Source organism: Myzus persicae, unplaced genomic scaffold (assembly GCF_001856785.1).
Source record: "Myzus persicae strain clone G006 unplaced genomic scaffold, MPER_G0061.0, whole genome shotgun sequence".
NCBI lineage: Eukaryota > Metazoa > Arthropoda > Insecta > Hemiptera > Aphididae > Myzus > Myzus persicae.
Window position 1 is genome coordinate 52,532 of NW_019101784.1, and position 20,961 is coordinate 73,492.

At 27.9% G+C, this 20,961-nt stretch overlaps 1 protein-coding gene across 5 annotated transcripts in view; it reads right to left on the reverse strand.

The window, feature by feature from the left end:
* Positions 1–279: 279 nt before the first annotated feature.
* The window catches only part of LOC111030415 (igLON family member 5-like), a 174,462-nt gene continuing 153,780 nt past the window's right edge, over positions 280–20,961 (reverse strand). For all 5 annotated transcript variants that reach the window (XM_022309887.1, XM_022309888.1, XM_022309890.1 and 2 more), the window contains 4 exons: positions 17,244–17,345; positions 6,071–6,179; positions 3,997–4,281; positions 280–469 (listed from right to left, as the gene is read on the reverse strand). In XM_022309887.1, the coding sequence (XP_022165579.1) occupies positions 354–469; positions 3,997–4,281; positions 6,071–6,179; positions 17,244–17,345 (612 nt within the window). In that variant the 3' untranslated portion in view covers positions 280–353. The remainder of the gene's footprint in view (positions 470–3,996; positions 4,282–6,070; positions 6,180–17,243; positions 17,346–20,961) is intronic.

Consider the following 20,961-nt stretch of genomic DNA (forward strand, 5'->3'; position numbering starts at 1 on the left):
ACTTCAATAAACATAAACATTAATAATTCTTTCATATTTAACAACACGGAAAATGTAATTTAAATATTTTAAAAGCTTAATTTCACACTCGCCTGTACAAAATAAAATGTTAATAAACTTACGCAAACAAACTGATAATAATTATTTCTTTTTTTTACTGTATTTGTTTGTTTTTAGTTTTATATACATCGATTAGTATAATATGATAGTGACGTCACTGTAATAGTATAATACATCATAATCATTATATTATTTACATTGAAGACATAATGTATAATTATTATTAGCATGATGGAAAAAATAATATAATATTTATATAATAGTAGTTAAGACCCACTAATTTCCAGTCCATTTTAGCTTAACATTTGTAAAAGCATATAGATTATTGTAAACATAGCACAATTGGAGATGGCGAATGACCCAGAAGTCGAGCTACGGACCCCGTGTTGCATGGCCGCCGGTACTTCAGCTAATAAAACATAAAACAAAAAGGAAAAGTGTGTAACATTATAATATAATATTATTCACATTAAAATTCGAAAATATTGCATTTTATTATTACATTATATTATAATTTCGTGTAAGAGCGTAGAACAACGTTTATGAGTGAACGAGTCATATATTATAATGTATACTGTTCGACACCTCTCTTAATTCGTTTAAACATAATTTTAGCCCAACATGCAATTTGGTCACTAAATCGCTCCATTATGTCTTAAATCAGCGATATTTCTCGCACAGTGTATAATTATTGTTTTCTCTGACACAAACGACAGTAAAATTTCATTAGTGCACGAATAAAGTTAATTATTTTTACGACCTTATAATTTGTTGTATAGATTTTATACCTAACACATTATTTCATGTAAAATATTTCTCTAAGACAAATCAATAAACTTTATATCTATGCAATTAAAACGATTTAAATATTGACAAATAGTAGTGTATCATAGTTTTAAATTTTCGAATACTATTACACTCTTTCCATATCAAGAAAAATAACATATTATACTATTTAGGTACAAATTTTTAATAATATATCAATCAAACCAACACTTCATGATTGATCGACATATTTTACACATATTTTGAATATATTATGTTTTTTTCATAATATAAGCTTACTCTTAGTAAGTTAAATTTATTATATTTGTTACTCGTTACACGTATGTCACATAACACCTCACTAAATAAAATTAATTGATTACAACATAATAATTGTGTATGCAAATTCAGTGTATGAATAAATTATCAGAATGTATGTTATAATTATGAAGTTTGATGTTTTGATATTAGGTACGTACCAAGTAGTGGTAGTTTGCATTCAATGCGACAATGTTTTAATATTAATTTAGTATAAAATATGAAATGAAAAATGTGATAACAAGTAACTCTTCTATTTCATACTCTATGTACCTACGTTTTACTCTAATATACTAGCATTATTGTAAATTTGTAATTTTTTGACACATATTTATGACTTAAATTTCAATACTATAACCGGTCATGATCAGATTCATGTATATTTTTTAGCACCAAAATTACACAAAATCAAACTAATTCAAGTCATCCATAGTTGTGATCACAATATAGTTTAACTACCATAGTTTAATTGTGTTAAATATTCATGAATAAATTAAATTGTACTAGATAAATAATGTACGTCTTACTGTTTCAAATAAAACTATTATTTTCAATGAAGTTTAAATTATACATATTATCATATAAATGTGTATAAATTAAAACGCACTTAAGTTAAGAACAATATGTAAGCAGTTTAGAATTATATTTGAAGATAAATAAAATAAAATGCTAAGATTAGATCATTTTAATATAAAAATTACTGAAATAAATATTTATAATATTATGTATTTAATAGACCTGCGGTCTTTGACTAAATTTCCAATCACTTTTAGCTACTATTTATTTTTTGCAAGACATATAATGTATTAAAAAAAAAAAAAGCTGATTGTTAAAAACTATTTTACGTATATGGGTAAAACCCGCCAATTTTTAATTAATTTAGTTTTACTATATTATTGTAATTATTTTATTTGTGTTTTCGTATAATTGAATGAAATAAATGTTTACTACATTTTTTTTGTTTAACTATTAAGAATTTTTATAAATATAATATTTTATAGTCTCTTAAAAAATACTTGAGACAAATAAAATATTAAAATGCGTATATTATGATATTTATTTTAGTTCAAAAAATCAATGCTTTGAATACACCTACTAGGTAGATAATGTTAAAAACTAGAGCCAAATTATTATTAAGTTTTATATTATTTTATGACGTACATATCTATAGTTTGTTTTTCTTTAGAAATAAGGTGTCTTAAAAAACAAATTAAGAGATAGATGCTTAAATTCTGACATGATTATTTCTACTTAAATTGAATTAAATTGCAAAATGAGAATTACTTGGCGAGGATTTTGAAAAAACATAGTAATAGATAAACCGTGTAATCGGAGTTGCTAGTTATCGCTATTCGGTCGAGCTGAAAATTGAACGCAGCTGATCCGGTGGATCAACTGGATATTTCCGCGCCAAAAAATTCTTACTAGAGAGGTAGGTATGTCTATAGTTATATGTATGTACAGCCTTTTGCGTTACAATAAAACATGTACTGAATGTAAAAACGGAAATACGAACATAAACCAATATATTTTGAGATAAAAAATATAAACTATTGTGCCTATCAATAATAACTAAATAACGTGTACGAAATCTCAGAGCCATTTAATTAATTGGTTTCAATGAAATTCAATTACTGTTAATTTTGTATGATTACTTGGTAACAAAAAATATGTTAGATTATTTATTTATTTGGTAAAACATAATGATTAACCTAATAATACAATAATATTGATAAAATAATACAGTCATGCATTTGAAAGTAACTATTATTTTTAAGTTTCATGACTATTTTAAAATAAGAAGAATAAATATATTCTATAATATTAAGTGAAACTTTTGAAACCAATGTAAAATTAGTATTTGTGTATTTTGCTAATAATATTTTGTTAAAATGTCTTATTAATATAATTTATTATGATTGTTATGACATCTGCCGAGTTCACTCGCAGTGTTTGTGATTATTAAATATGAAAAATTAAATTTGAAGAACTGTAAAATTAAATGTAAAATATAAACAAATAAAAGACTGAAACGAAGAAAAATAGCCGGTACTTAGAATAAAAATTGCTGTACAATTAATTAAAATGGTGCCTATATACCTATATAGGTATCTTAGAAAACTTATTTCAACATTAAACCAATTCATTTTTTGTTTTTAATATTCATTTCTCGTGAAACGAAATCATTTTTGTTAATTATGCTATCTAGAACTGTCTAATCAATTACGGTGCAGAAAGTAATAAAAAATGTACTGCCGTACCCACTTCTGGAGGGTAGTTACACAATAGATAGGACCATAAAAGTCATATAACCAATTGAAGAATTAGAAAAAAAAAATATTATTTATTTCTCGAGAACGCATATTATCTGTCCCTACATAGATACATAACCATGTCGTTTCGTCGTGTCAGTTACGAGAATATTGGAAGTAGGTGCCTATGTGAACCCGTCATGCATTCCACAGTATTATTATTCGATGTACGTATTCACCCTCCTTGGCGTATCAGTAGCTGAACGCATCTGGGAGGGAGGGAAGGCTTACATTTTTCTTTAATAATACCTTCTTGGTACGGAGCGTGTTCCTTTCCAGGGCCCACAATGGAGCGGCTTCTTGAGTTTTTTTTTTATATTGGTAATAATATTTTTATTTTATTTATTTAATGCTAATTTGACAATTTTGTATAATTAAAAAAACCAAAGCTCAACTCCCAAAAGAAATGGAGTGTATTCATGCACCATCCCCCCTCCATCCCTGACCATCGAATACGCCACTTGGAATTCGAACCGGCTTCACCGGCGCCATAGATGTTTACGTTTAATGTTTACATAGTACAATATAATATTATACTAACATTGAAGCACGTGCACGTGAATCGTGGCCGGCGATATGTTTTGTGGTTGACATGTGTAATTGCCGCTGTCCGACGTGTTTGTGTACGGCATAATCAGGTCGCTTTCCGTGCTGTTGATGTGCACGACCAGGCCCCGATCCGTGTCAAAATTGATCATCCGATCGGAATGATACCAGAACACGAACAGCGGGGCTTGCGTTGACCCCTGTAGCCGGCACACCAGTCTTAAGCTGCTGCCGCTCATAATGTACAGGTCCGGTGAGCCGAGGATTTCGGCTCTGGCCTCTGAAAGGAAGAAGAAAAAAAAAAATTCAAAACGCTTATTGCGTGCCGTAGAATTTCATTTATTTTAGAACGCAGAGTATAAAAAGACAACCTCTTGCTCTTATACTCAAAATATATGTAGTGACTCGTCGAGCATGTCACTCCCTTTTATCTTTTAATAATGCATACGTTCAAATTGTGATTTTTAGAATTTTTAAATTTACTTTTCAACCGTATATTTACATTGATTTTTGTATGCCAAAGTGTTTGGATAAGGATTATTTTTAAAATGAGTACCACCCTTATCATAATATGTAAATTACTAAGTGGATGATTTTTTTGAAAATATTGATGTTTTTAAAATATATAAATTCAAACGAATAGTCTCTGAGTTATTAAATTCTGTGTACTAATGATTAAAGTCCTTAAAAAGTGGTCTGCCCTACTAATTTCACTGATCTTGCCACGGACGCCTTTTTATCATACAAACACTCTCAGTAGTCTGCTTATGAACCCGGCTGAGTATCATATGACATATATGATAATTGATAAGTTTTTATAAGAGCTTCTGGAATAGTAACTCCTCTACATATATAGATAAATAAATAATTTCGAAAAATGTTTTGTATCATACCTACTATCATATATGTGATAATCATGACGAAATTGGTGAGTTTAACTGAAATTTGAAGTTCAATAATTGAAAGTCTGACGTGTATGACATAATGTTTTTGTGATACACAAGGCAGTCAATTGTTAAAATCGATGTTATATTAAATATAAAATCTAATACATAGTATTTAATCTTATTTCGTATACTATATTTAGAGAGTTTTTAGAGTTGATATATGGAAACTAATAGACTGATTCAAAATATCTAGTGACGAGTAAAATGAAAATTCAGAATATTGATGCGTAGTTTACTCATGATTCTGTATATTTTGTACATTTTTATATTTTGCTTAAATAGTTTTCGAAGAACTAAAGAACTATTAGGTTACATAAGTTATCATAATAGGTTATGAGTTATTACTTATGAGTCAGTAAACTAACTGCATGTTGTGTGTTATATTTGTTTTTGAACTGTACATCCTCGTGGTATTTTCGGATTTGGCCACTTAGCTTACTGGTAAAGAAACATAAGCTCACGAAATGTTTGAACATAAAATAAAGGTTTATGGGCAGGAATTTTATCGGAAAAACTGAATGAGAGTACGCTTCGATAGCTTCATTCGTAAAAGTGTACAATAGTTCTAAATTAAACTATGAATCAATGTATGCACTGTCAAATATCACGACATACGGATCAATATGTTGTGCAGTTTATGTGTATGTAAGTAAAATGTGGAGTGAACCGCCATATTAGGTATATAATATTATGATACAATATATATTTCGTCATACATATATTTTGCTCTCGTCTTAAAATTTGATAGAATGACACGCCTTCGCTCGATCTCCCGAGAATTTCATATTATCCATCAATGTCAACGCAAACTTAGGAAAACTCGTCCATGTTTTTTGTAGTAGTCATTTTAAATGGATGAAATGGATGAAATGGATGAAATAGTTTGCTCAAACATAAAAACAGTCAACAGTATTATGCCAGGGTCGCTCAAAATTACTGACATCTGAACACACAAATATCTTTATATCAATTAAACACTTTGAATCGTCGTTGATATTTATGTTGTATATAATATGTTGTGTTTAATACAGATAAACCGTAATACGATGAGTTATTATAAATGCATTACACATTCCCCGCCGGTATCTGCTTACACTTAACTTAAAACAACAATTTACTAACCTGTGACTTTTAAATGTACAAAATTGCTAGTCGTTGGATGTGTAGCTATACGACATTCGTATAAACCAGCGTCTGATGCTTCCACTGGTGTTATTTCTAAATTCCACGTCTGAAAAATTGAATAAAATTACATTTAATTTCAAAGGTATCTATCTAAATAGAAATATACAACGCAAATTGCATTTTTTTTAGTGAAAATACTTAAATTTTAAACTCTTTTAGATTAATACAAATTTGAATACTGTTGTTTAGCATAATGAATTTCATATTTTGGTAGTGTGATCATTTAACGTAATATCAATGACAGATGCAAAAGTTCGAGTAGAACAATTAATATATAATATATTATACTACACGAATTATTCAACAAAAATTGCTCAAAATATTTCTATTTGAATAATTAAATATTCATAACACAAGTATATTGACTTAACATTGCATTAATATTAATGGGAGGATCATTTCGCAATTAGTTTCAATGAATTTTAAGTTACGAAATTCAATACTGAGAGATTGATGAATTATTTAACATATTTCAGACATCAATGATAAAATATTTGTATTCTTCAATATGATGCCGATTACCGACAATTAATACAATAAATGATGCCATGAGGATAAAATAAAATATAATATAATATTTAACATTCAGTTAATTAATTTAATTCAACTAAAAATATTCGTGTTTCAATAGTATAAAGTCGATACTTAAATGCAAACTTCATACATTTCCAAGACATTATTTTGAAATCCTGGTATTTTGCATTTAAGGTAATAATTAACTAAAAACTAAAAACATAATATTTTGTTTGTGTTTAAAGCTCATGTACTAAATTAAAATTATTTTCTCAAAAACTATAAAATAGATAACCGTCCATACGGAGAAAATATAAAACAAAATATATTTTTATTGCCAAACGTTTTTTGGGGGTCATAATGTCATAATGTTTTTATTCCCTCGGAAACATATTTTGAGGCAGTAAACGAGTGTTATAAAATATTGTTGCGGCCATGTCAATTGATTTAAAATTGAATAGGTAGCTGTTTTAAAATTGCAGTCTGATAATAGCTATAAGCGATAAGTGTTTCCAATACATCGGGACATTCGGATTTAATTTAACAATACATGTAAGCAGACCAAAACTTTAGCAATTATCCCATTACATAGAGGTACACATTACGTACTCTTTAATTTTTTTTTTTCGGAAATGAGGTTGAAAAACAATACTTAAGTATCCAAAATAGCTGTATCTTACAGCAATTTAATTTCCTTTGAAAATAGAATATTGGTGTTAAAAGAAAAACTTTAATGGATTAAAATTAAATTAAGTAGAAGATAAAAAAGTCGTGTTCAATATTGATTATTTGCATTTTTTTAAGAAATTAATTTTGAAATCCAAACTTAAATTTGAATTTTATTTCCTTAGGTGTTTGTTTTTGTTTTTATTTTTCTTACTGGTTATTGGCCAAACATTTTCATACCATATTTTTTATTCAAATTAAAATAATATTAATCAACATATTATAGAGTTAAAATGTGTATTTATTTTGCAGGCACTCCTTCATAAAATCATTGATTATTCTGTTGGTTAAATTAATACTTAAAAACTACAAGAGAACAATGAGAAAAAAAAACTTAAAAATAAATACTTCTAAATATATATTATATTTATTTACAATATAAATCATGTTACCAAGCCCATTTCGACTTATTTAACGTAAAGCTTACACATTAACGTGTTAATCATATTATTATGAATGTATTAAAATGACCATATTATCGTTGTATACTGTGTGTAAGTACAAATATTTAATTTAAGACCCATAGTGCAATCCACAATTAGATGTTATACCCAAAAAAATAGTTGATAATAGAACAGATACTGCACAAATAATATGTACTTATTAATGAATACGATTTAAAATGTTGACATAATGTCTATAATATTGTAATAAATACTACCTATATGTTCTAAAATACTTATTTTTTAATTAATATTTTACATTTATAGTACTACATACTATCATTCAAAATATGCTATGCCATTCAGATATTAAAATACTCTTAGGTATATATTATCTTATGAGAAATAATTGAGCATAATATAGAAGTTTTTATGCGTCTTGAATCGATATTTCTTTGTTTTGAGAACTAATTGATTAATTTCATGAGATCGATCCTTGCAGTACAATCAAAAATAAATAAACAATTATTGTGTTTTGGGTGGAGAATGAATACTTTATATATATTATATATATATATATATATAAGTATATAAATATATTTGGATCATCGTTTTTCCACCCTGTATGAAGTAGAAGTAATTTATTGTTTTTAAACTAAAAAATATATTTATTGTTATGGACTTATATAAAGGGGTTATAATATTATAATTTATTAGTTATATATATATACACACCATGTATTCCAATACCATACAACATTCATTCAAACAATTCTAGTGTAATTTATTATTGTACTACGTCAACCATATGAAAATTATAAAACATAAATAAATTCACGAATAATAATAATTGAATAATTTATTTTAGCGTTTTAATCGAGAATCAAATTATGTATAATACACTAAAATAATGAGTGTTAAATTGACTATACAATCTATATACATAATATATAATTTTCTTGATTTTTATTGTTTGAATTGTATTTTATAGTCCGTAAATATATAAAGCAAAAATTATATGTTTATTATAAATTAAATAACCAAAACTGAATTGTTTACTTAGAATTTTTTGCGTTCGGATGGAAGGCTATAAAAATACAGATTATAATCTTGAAAAATAATTATTTTTAATGGAAAAAAAATTCAACAATGAATTAGATATACATAACAGCGTTCTAAAAATATTTACTAGTATATTATATTTATAATAACTTTTTTTTGATTGATCTAAACATTCTAAACTAAACCATTGGAATTTGATCGGCTGATAAGCTTATGAATATAGTAATTAGTAATATCACATATTTGGTTTTATATATTACTTAAAATTGAATTGAATTTAGTTGTTTATGTTATATTTATTAATTTTAAATACAACGTATGTAAAATAATTAAACAAAACATTTTCATACACATTTCCTAACAATACTAAACGTTAATAACCTAACTATAATTTGCCAATATTATGTTTGGTTCAGAGCTTAAATTAATAAAAATATATGCATAATTTTTATATTTTGAGGTATTTAAATCTCTTACAATTTTTTTGTTTAACGTTATTGAACTTTCAAATATTATTTGATTTTTTCGCTTAACTTTATTATATTTTTAAACGTTATTTTAATTTTGTCTTTTGTCCAACCATTTATTGCAGTTTTTGAAAAGGTTAGTATCTTTTTAAAGTTTTAAAATACTTACCTACACAATTATCGTTATTCAGCCAGTAATTTATTTAAGCCAATTAATTTAAATTTAAAAATTATGATAAATCGAATTTGGTCCATGGTGGCATTAAAGTAATAAAACCGAAACAATGAGTTTTACCTATTCTTCCATTGTTTCGTGAAATTAACATTAACATTACTTTTATTTTATTTTTATTTAAATGTCTATGTAAATTTTATAATGAAGCAAACTAATTTATGTATCAACTACTCTGAGATAGGAGCAGTAAGCATTAAGTAGTCAATAATACTATAATAGTTATTCTATTTATGTATATAAAATTAATTAGTTTTACATTATGTTATGTGATTAATTAATTTTCCGAAATGTCAAACTTAAATAATTTATGGTATATTTTTTTGTTTACTTGAATATAACATCAAACAAAGGCGGCTTTATAATATTATTATAAGATTTGACAGTGTATGTTTATAATATTTACATATTGATTTTTATAATTATAAATAATAATTAGGAATTATTTGTATATTCAAATAGGGGGTACTAGAAAAGTAGGTAACTGGCAGCCGGCTATTCTTTACAGTATAATTTGAGTGTACCTCGTCATTGAGTAGACACTGTCATGGATTTTTTAAATTTGAATTCAATAGTAAATAATTGATGAAAAACGTTTCCGAGCGAAAATGGTCTAACTTTTTGATAACTAACATAACTAAATAAATATTTTAATAATAATATAAAAACTTTAACTTATGTTCTTATTTTTTTCATCCAAATATTTTTAAATGTACTGAGAATTTTCAACATTCATCTCATAAATATATCAACTAGATCTAATTTTCTGCTAGAAACCTCCACCAAAGTTGACAACCAAAGTATTTTTTCTAGTAGAACAAGTGTCTTTACACATGAAAATAAAAGAACAGACACCATTGTATAATCAACACTCATTCATGGCTCTGTTTAGAATCTGAAAACAATAATTCTACTGGCCTCGTTGATATTTCTGCAACATTACCCTAGAATTGTCTGAACACGCTTATACGTCCTAAATTTATCTTATTCTTTATTCGGTTCTTCAAAATGCTCAGTAATTTTTAAAATAATCGAGGAGTTCGAGCATTCATTAAAATACTAAGTTTATTATTAAAATAATTGTTTAGTAACCTCAATGTTATGATGATTTTATTTAATATTTAAGACATTTACACATTCGTAATGGGCTCGATTACGAGGTAATTTGACAACTACCGTACAGTGTATACAGCAAAGTAGTTATCTACTTGACGTCTTTATTTGTATTTCAAAATACAGTATTCATTAAAATTGTTATTTTCGTTTAAATACCTATCTAATTTTGTCAAATTTTGAACTCTCAAGGTACACTCAAAATGTATTATACATCAGATCGAACTCCTCTGTTTTATAAATTTAAAGCTATAGGTTTTAATATAGGGATACAAAATTTAACAATTATATAAGTAGAATTACAGAGAGGTTTTATCAAATATTGTTTTTGCATTTATATTTATTATACTCGATTACAAAATTAGAAAAATTGTATTTTACTATCAGGTACTTACTTAAAATTCATAAGTTATATTTAAATAAGTAAATTTTTATGTCACAATCTCATTAAGTACAATAATATTATAACCTAGTAGAATATCATTTTTTGTGATGCTTATAATTATTTCATTTTAAATGTATACTGAATGTATTTTTTGAAAGAGTTGTAACTACAATTTAATATTTTAAGTGTTGTAATATTTTTATTTTTTGTTTTATTAATTTTAATTGGAAAATTTCACGTGAAGTACTTCAGTGATACTGACTTGGAGACATGGAAATAATTAAATAGTATTGTCAAAAACCAGTAGGCGTCTAGTTAATATTCAGTCAGTTGCATGGATATTTTTATATAATTACAAGACAAGCCTGTTACTACGAGTACAGAAAGTTTTTGTAATTAATTGTATGTATTTTCAATTTCAAATTTTTCAAATCAAAATAGTTGTAGGATATTTTAACAAAAATGTGTGAAGAGATTAATATCCTATACTGATGTTATAGTGTTAATGTGTTATAATAGTTGTACAGTGTTCTAATTAAAACAGTAAAATACACAGTAAGACAATCAAAAATTATTTTATCTTCATTATTTATATTTGACATTTATAGAAATAAAGTTATATCTATTAAGCATTTTAGTGTCGTCATGATCTGTGCAAGGGCGACTGCTGGTTGCAAGCGTACCATTGCCACCAGTGTTGGGAAATATCTAGATAAATTTATCTAGATAAGTTATCTAGATAAAAATTATTTATCTTTTATCTTATCTAGATAAATTTTAGCCAAGTTATATTAATCTTTTCTAGGCGTAGGGAAAGTGGCGTCCCCACCGCCCGATGCATCTTAATAAATGCACCGCAATAGCCCTACCCTGACCTTAATTGGTTGGGGTAGTCTGGTCCTCCAGGTTGGGGGTTATTACGATGGGCTAACCACCCATCTAGTGTAAAAAACACCTTGGTTAAGAAACCACCAAAAAACAAGCCTCGGATATGGATTGATAAAACGGATAAACAACTGGAACAAGGAAATGGAATAAATTTGGGATCATGGAACGTTAGAACTTTAAACACACCAGGTGCATTGCAATATGTTTTAAATACTATTAGATCATACAAAATACAAATATTAGCCTTGCAAGAAGTTAGATGGCCTAATAAAGGAAGCGTAACTAAAGAAAATATGACCTTATTCTACAGTGGAACAGATAATGGAGCACGAGAAAATGGAGTAGGCATCATAGTACATGATTGCTTACTACCACACGTTAAAATCTTCGAACCAGTAAATGACAGAATATGTTATATACTCTTAAAGGGAAAATATTTCGAGATTGCAGTAATCTCCTGCTACGGACCAACTGAAGAAAAAGAAGATGAAAAAAAAGACAAATTTTATGAGGAATTAGAAGAAGTTTATGACAGACTACCTAGGCACAGTATCAAAGTATTTTTAGGGGATTTTAATGCTAAAATTGGCCGGGAAACTATGTATAGACCAACGATAGGTAAAGAAAGTCTTCATGAATATAGTAATGACAACGGAACACGATTAATAAACATGGCAATGTCAAAAGAGTTAGTGATCAGTAGTACTTATTTTCCCCGAAAGGATATACACAAGCACACATGGGTATCCCCAAATGGATTAACCAAAAACCAAATAGATCATGTTATGATCAGTAAAAAACATATGAGTTGTATAAGTAATGTGAGAAGTTACAGAGGCGCAGATGCGGATACCGACCACTATTTGATTATATCCCATTTCAGGATAAGACTATCATCGAAATGGAAACGATCATCAAAAACGAACAACTCGAAATTCAATGTTGAAATACTTAGAGACCAAGAAATAGCAAAACAGTATGAAAATCTAGTACAGAAGGAGATAAGAAAAAACAATGGGAAGGATTCGACTGAGGATATAGAAAACCAATGGAACCGAATAAAACAAATCATAACAGACTGCGCCTCAGTGGTTATTGGAAATGCACCAAAACGAGAAGGAAGACGATGGTTTAATGATAAGTGTCGAGACGCAATAAAGAAACGTTTTGAACTTAGAAAGAAATTGTTACAAAATCCATCTGAAGAAAATAAAGTCATATATGAAAACTGGAGAAAGGAAACCCACAAATTATTAAGAAGAGAAAAAAGAACTGATATGAAGGCAAAAATAGCAGAAATTGAAGAAAACAGAAAAAACCCCAAAAAATTCTTTGAAAACAGCAAACAAATTAAAGAAGGTTTTAAACCACAAGTAAAAATGCTATTAAATGAGAAAGGAGAATTAGTCACGGATAAAAAAGAAATAGTAGAGCTGTTCAAAAAGCATTTTGAAACACTATTAAACAGACAAGAACAGGGTAGCACAAACGAAGAAATGACGTACTACACTGTAGAACCTGATATTGGAGAACCTAAGCAGGAAGAAGTAGCAAGGATAATAGAAACACTTAAGAACAACAAATCACCGAGTGAAAACAAAATCCCAGCAGAACTACTAAAAAAGGGTGGAAAAGATTTAATAAACACATTACATGGGATTATTAGTGAAGTATGGAAAAGAGAAACTATGCCAGAGGAGTGAAATACGGCAATACTATGTCCTATCTTCAAGAAGGGAGATCCAATGCTAGTTTCAAATTATAGAGGTATATCATTATTAGACACAGGATATAAAGTATTTACATCACTTCTCCTGGAACGAATAAACCCATATGCAACAGAGATCGTGGGGGAATACCAGTGCGGATTTAGAAAAGGAAAATCAACAGTCGATCATATCCATACCATCAGACAAATAGCAGAGAAGCACTACGAATACAATAAAGATCTACACCTAGTTTTCATAGATTTTAAGCAAGCCTACGATTCGATTAATAGAAAAGAGCTATGGAGGGTCCTGAGGTGTCTAGATATTCCTCAGAAATATATAGATTTAATCAAGATGTGTAATAGTAAGACTAATTTGAAGGTAAAATACCAACAGGAAATGTCAGAAAAGTTCGAAGTAAAATCTGGCCTTCGTCAAAGAGATGCATTGTCAACGGTGCTATTCAACATTGCTTTGGAATGGGTAGTGAGAACAGCAAAGGAAACTCGAAAAATGGAAGTAGGTGAAATTGAAACCATCCTTGCTTATGCAGACGATGTGATAATTCTGGATAATTCTAGAAACGAAGTGAAGCAAACCACAATAAAATTCTTAGAAGCAGGCAAGATTATGGGTCTAGAAGTCAATCAAGAGAAAACAAAATACATGTGTATTTCACGGAATGACAGAAATGATTTAAATCTAAAAGTAGACCCTTATATCTTCGAAAAAGTAGAGGCGTTTAAATACTTAGGTATAAACATAAACAGCAAAAACAACGTACATGAAGAAATAAAAGAACGGGTAGCTAGTGCGAACCGATGTTATTATAGCCTACTTAAGCTATTTAGATCGAAGCTATTATCGAGAGAATCGAAGGTAACTCTATACACAAGTTACTTGAGACCCGTGTTGACATATGGTTGTGAAACATGGGCTACTACGAAAGGTGATTACGCTAAGTTATGTACAACAGAAAGAAAAGTGCTCAGAAAAATATTTGGCCCAGTTTATAATATAGAAACGAGAACATACGAAAGAAGACATAACAATGACCTACAGAATTTATATGGAAGACCAAATATATTATCATATAGCAGAAGCAAGAGGATAGAATGGGCTGGACATGTTTGGAGGGCAGAGGGAAAAATTATAAAACGAGTTACAGAAGGAAGAATTGTGGGGAAAAGACCTGTAGGAAGACCCCGAACAAGATGGAAGGATGTAATAGTAAAAGATCTAAAAATGATCCAGGATAACGTAAAAATGGAAGATGCGAATAATAAGGCCCGATGGAATGAAATAATGGTGGCAGCGATGGACCTGCATGGTCCGCTAAGCTGTTAAGAAGAAGAAGAAGATATTAATCTTTATCTAGATAGAATTTTAGTTATCTATGAGTACACATCTAGATAATTTATTTGTGGACTTCCAAAAAAAATTATTATGTTATTTATATTTACGTAATTTTCTGTATACCGTATACTTATTACACGGGAAATCAATGTTTGGTAAAATGTATTATCATATCAGGTATTCCAATAAGAATACTGGAATACTTACTATTTTGATAGTAAAAATTAAACATGAAATTATCTGATATTTATCTAAATAAATATTTATTCATTTTTATCTTTATCTTTATCTAGATAAAATTTAGTACTGTTATCTTTATCTTTATCTGGATAAATTATTAGTTATCTATTATCAACACTGATTGCCACCCTGATTTTTTTTAAACCGTATGTCTGATTGTAATTAGTAATTGTAATTAAACTAATTGTAATTTATTAATAATTGGTATTCCATATTAACTATAATGTGTATGTATAGAATAATAAACTAATATATTATAAAAATGTCGATCTGACATCTAGTGAAATTTTACCTGGGGTCGGTCATACTGAATTAGTATTACGAATTACGTACAAATGAGTATAAGCACATTAAATATGAGTTAAACAACAATTTAAAACATGTTTTTAAGGTAAAAAAATTCAATGGAAATGCTCTTGTTTTATATTCTTAAAGTTCGTATTTACGAATGTTATAACTGATATTTATCATACAATTTAATGTATTCGCAATAAATTATTATTAAACTATGATAGCAAAATTATAATTTTGTATAAGACTTTAAACACCATAGTGTTTTTAAGATATTCTGCAGTTTATACAGTGAATTTTTATTGAACATTTATATTTATTTCTGTTATATTGTAAAACTAATATTAAAAATGTTAATCAATTGATATTCGTTTGTTGAAACTATACGGGTGATCCATTTAAAGTAAAACAATTATTGTTTCAGAAAACTTTAACATTTTTGAAAATATCTCCTTACATAATTTTAAGTCATTACACTACAATATCTATTGAAAAATCGTTACCGTTTTAAAGTCTTTCTTTTAAACTTTTAAATGATGACATACACTTTTAATTTCATATTCCGAAGCACAATATTATTCCAAATATTTCCAAAAACTAATGATCAAATTTCAGACAGGTAATTTATTAGTTATAAGACGTATTCAAAGTTTAGATGTGCGGAGTGGTAGTTTAAAATTTTACGGGGTAACCCTGCAGCACTTCACTCCACTCATTTAAACATAAAATACTTATAACTCAGAAATTATTCGTCCAAAAATCCAATTTGTACTTATTGAAGAACTCCATTTAAATATTCTGGTTGGAATAAGAAATTAAAAATGCATGTTGTCATTAAACAAATTAAAAAATAGTAAAACTATATTTTTTTAGAAATATTCTGTTTTGAATGAATAATAACTATATAACAAAAAAAACATTTTCAAAAACGTCAATAGTTTTTGAAATATTTGTTGTTTTACATTAAATAGATCACCATGTGTTATAATATAGGTGCCTCAATATTTAGTTACCATTACTAAACATAATAATTACCTACCTATTATATACAAAACTATTCAACAATAAAGTTTAAACATTTTTTTTTCTCCAAAAGGTGGAGTCTGCACTTTATTAAAGTCTCTAATGGCGCTATTGTCATTATTCTTACTGATTACTTAGACTGATTCGTTTAATCCTTTTTTCTCCCTCATTTGGCTTTAGTTCTATTGTCAAAGAGCCAAAGTGGGGTGGGCGCTATTAGTTCTCTACGTGTATTGACATATTTACTGCTATTCGGGGTGTTGATTGTAAAAGTGCTTTATCTTTAATTGTACCGGGAAATTGTTCACAATTTATACTGGTGTCTAGAAAATGTTAAAATGTTCCAAAATGACGGGAAAAAACCAAGTACCTGTAAAGTCATGGACGTGTATTTATGCTTGTGAAATAATTTATTCACTAATATACCCAACGATGTTAGCCACGCATGGCTCCGACATTTTATACTGAATTATAGTGTTAGTTTTAGTCATTGAGTTATAAAGGTTCATTTTCACTTCACCATACAGTTTCGTATATTGTAATATAATATTATACACCTATGTCATATATAGTTTATATAATTTAGGAAACAAATCTTATAATTGTATTTTGTCTTAGCAGTAATTGGAGAATAATATTTTGTACAATTATTTTTTATTTAACTTCAAGAATAATATATTGTGAGCTTTGCTAAACTAAAATTAAAATTATATATGGTTCACCTTTAAATGTCTGGTGTGGTCTACGTAAAACCTTTTGTCGCTGCTATAACTTCTCGTCCCTATTGTTAAAATTGTATAGTCTATCCGTCTCACCCAAGACACCTGTAAGCAAACAAATAAAAATACCGTATAATAGTATGTGTACAATGTTTTATCATATTTCATTTTTATTTAATTAAATAAAATTATATTTATAATATCACTTTTCATAATTAATATAACTTTACAATTATAACTATACTTTTGTGTTCTCATACGGTGTACAAACATTTAATATTCGGCAGTTGGTATTATGCCACCCTCGAATTGATTTAGTACATAGTAGCGATATCATATTATTATACAAAGTACAAACTCATCATAACTAAAATATTTACTTATCGTAGGCAAAATATCGGACTGCGTGGTTAGGTTTAATGTTTGACACACGTAAAACGATGTAACAGAATAACAGCATGAATATTTTATAAAGTATATTTCGTATAGTTTAGTTATTGTATTTTATTGACATGCATTGTACATTTTTTAGAAACATAAAACAGAATCATGTCATTGAATATATTTGATATATTACTGTTATTTTTTAGTTTGACGTATGCAATTGAAAAAACCATGTTGTTCAATCACAATAATTTTTAATTTAACTTTTATCAAACGTTTATATAATTTTTATCATATTATTATTATTAGTAGTAGTGTGTTATTATTATAATCATATCTAATAAAACGAATATTAGTGAAATGTTATCAACTAAACTGATTTGGTTTTATACAAAGTAAGAATGTAATGTATAAAGAGATTTATGTAATGTAAACACTCGTAGTTTTAAAAAAGTATGAGATTTATTCGAAATTGCCCTTTATAAATTTAAGGAAAATATTCTAACATTCTATAATATTACCCTTATATTATTATTGTTAGAGAAACTATTAACTTTCATAAGTTAATGTATAGTAAAAAATGTGTAACACTTTTTTATGAATTTTGATGTTGGCATTTATGATGATTTACTATTTTTCTGTAAATATGATTAGAATAATTTATTTACTATTTTTAATTAAATTGGTAATGCCTTTACTATAGTAGGTATATTAAGAATCATAATCATTTTTTATAAATAATTAAATATCGACGTTTAGTATGTAAATAGCTGTTGCCTGTTGTCAAGAGTATTTTCAATTTATTTAGATTCTGAGAATATGAATGAATTGATTTTACAATGTGGGATTTTTATTTCGTTTCCGTCCTCGCTATTTTGGGTAGTAAATTCCTCAACTCTTTAACTTTGAGCGTAGTTTCTGGTACCAAATTGGATCTAGTTAATACTATTTTTTTTTTTTTTGGAGGTTGTTGAAGGGGTTCCAAAAGTACTTTAAGTGCTTTTCAAAATTATTTAGAAAAATTTTTTTTGTTGGTAGAACTCTAAACAAATAACTTTAGATACTTTAAATATTTGGTTGAAAAAATGTAATTTTCTATACATGATACAATTTAAAAAGTATTTTGATGTAAATATTTTTTTTAGAGCTATTTTAAGTTTTTTCAATTAATGAAACAAATGTATCTAAGGTTTCTTATAATTTTGATAACATCTATTTCAAAATATTCAAAATATATAGACACAATTTTCTGTAGGTATCTTTAGTTCAAATTTCGACGAAAATAAATATTTAAACGAAGAATAACGATGATAGTTATTTTGTTGTCATTCAAAAAAAGACATAAAACATTTACGTATATTATAATATATTTTATTATACCTACGAAATGACATTTTAAAAATATTTAGAATAATTTTAAGCTATTCCCTATGTATTCTCTGAACCTATACATTTGAATTGTTCTATGGTAATTTGGCATTGAATCAATAGCTATCAATTAATAATAAAATACTAATAATATAAAATGTTTTAAAAAAAATCAATTTACCTATTTTATTACTAATAGGAAATAAATTTAATAGCAACATCAAAAAACCTATATGAAATATTCTGAGTGATAATAGACTGGCGGACTGTCTCCTCCATTCAGAATCGTTTTTCATATTGCACAATGATTCATCACTAAAATTAAAATTTAACCCGTCCGTTTTAGTTACCCATTCAACACCTAATTTACTCATATACATTATACATACATTAATATTTATGTTCAGTGGTCGAAGTGGCTCAAAATAAATGGAGGAATGCCTTTCATAATTTGTATAATTCTCATATATTGCTTAAACAGTCGTACAAAATAAGTTGAGGGATGGAAAATATGAATTATACAAAGTGGAGGGATGCCACCCCACCGTATTCCACCTCCCACTTCAATCACTGTGTATGCTTACAGTGGTACCCACTTGTACACGTTTTGAAATAATTACTTCCCTCAAACAGGTTATTGGGTATTAAATAAAGGAGATATAAACGATACAATTTATTAAAATAATGTAATTTAATGTATTTGAGTATTGGTACCAATTTTAGATACACCTAGTAAAAAAGTAAACAATTTTAGTGTTAAAATAAGTTGTACATTTTCACAAAGTTCATGAAAACAGAAAAGTATATTTTATAATACGTATCTACTTCCTTCAAGATAATTTGGGGTGACTGTTGAAAAAATCGCTTTGAATACTGTTTTGAAAAACAATCTTAAATTAAATACTGTCTTAGGGTATAAAAATAATAACTAATCTATTCAAAGATCAGGTAAATATAGAAGAACATGTTGATCAAAATGTATTTTTAGAAACAAGAAATTATGCAACGTGTATAGTTTTATATTATAAATATTATAACATATTTTATATAAACCTCGTATTAATATTGTGAATTATCAATATGTCTAATATAGTTATATTAGTTGCAGAAGTAAATTCTACAGAAATAATTTTTAGAAGGAATAATTTACATTATCGTGCGAATATGTTAGGTTATATAATCATTGTGAACCGTAGATGATGGATTTCCCAGTAGAGGCAAGCGAGCTCAAATAAAATAATATTACATGATATTATTATAGCTAATACAAGCAGTGTACGAATAATTGAGATTCATCAATAAACATAACAGGCCGACAAAGAGTAGTTTACTGTTGTTATGCTTTCGTAGATGTGTTATAATATTAAGATACACGAGAGCGGCAGTCGAGTTCTTGGAGTCCATTCGTATACGGTTTTTGGCAACCGTTTACACATCATATACCGAAACGAACACGAGCTTAATTTTAGGTCAACATTTGTTTTTTCTCTCCCCCTCGGCGTATGCACCGTCTATACGTGTTTTTGAACGCTATGCAAATTTAATAGCAGTTACATAACATGCCCGGGGATGGAATTTATAAATGTACACACACACACACACACACCCTAGTTCATATACAAATTATAGAGAATTACAGATAGAGAAATTGGTATAGTACAGATGGATGAATAGGAGGAGAGAGAGAGAGAGAGTGGGTGAGCCAGTGAGAGGGCTGGTGGTGGTTGGAGGGAGTGAACTAAAACGGTGGGGGATCATCCGGCGTTGGTCGGACTACCACAATTCCCCACCGTGTGTCTCTCCCTGAAGCGCACGCAAGACACAACCCTCCACCCACAAAACACTATACAAAGGCGTAAGCGAAGTCCATCGGTATTCGGTTGTATTTGTTGATGTCACCGTAGTCGTATTCGTTGTTGTTGGTGTTGTAGTTGTTGTTGTTGTTGTTGTTGTTGTTCACATTGTTATT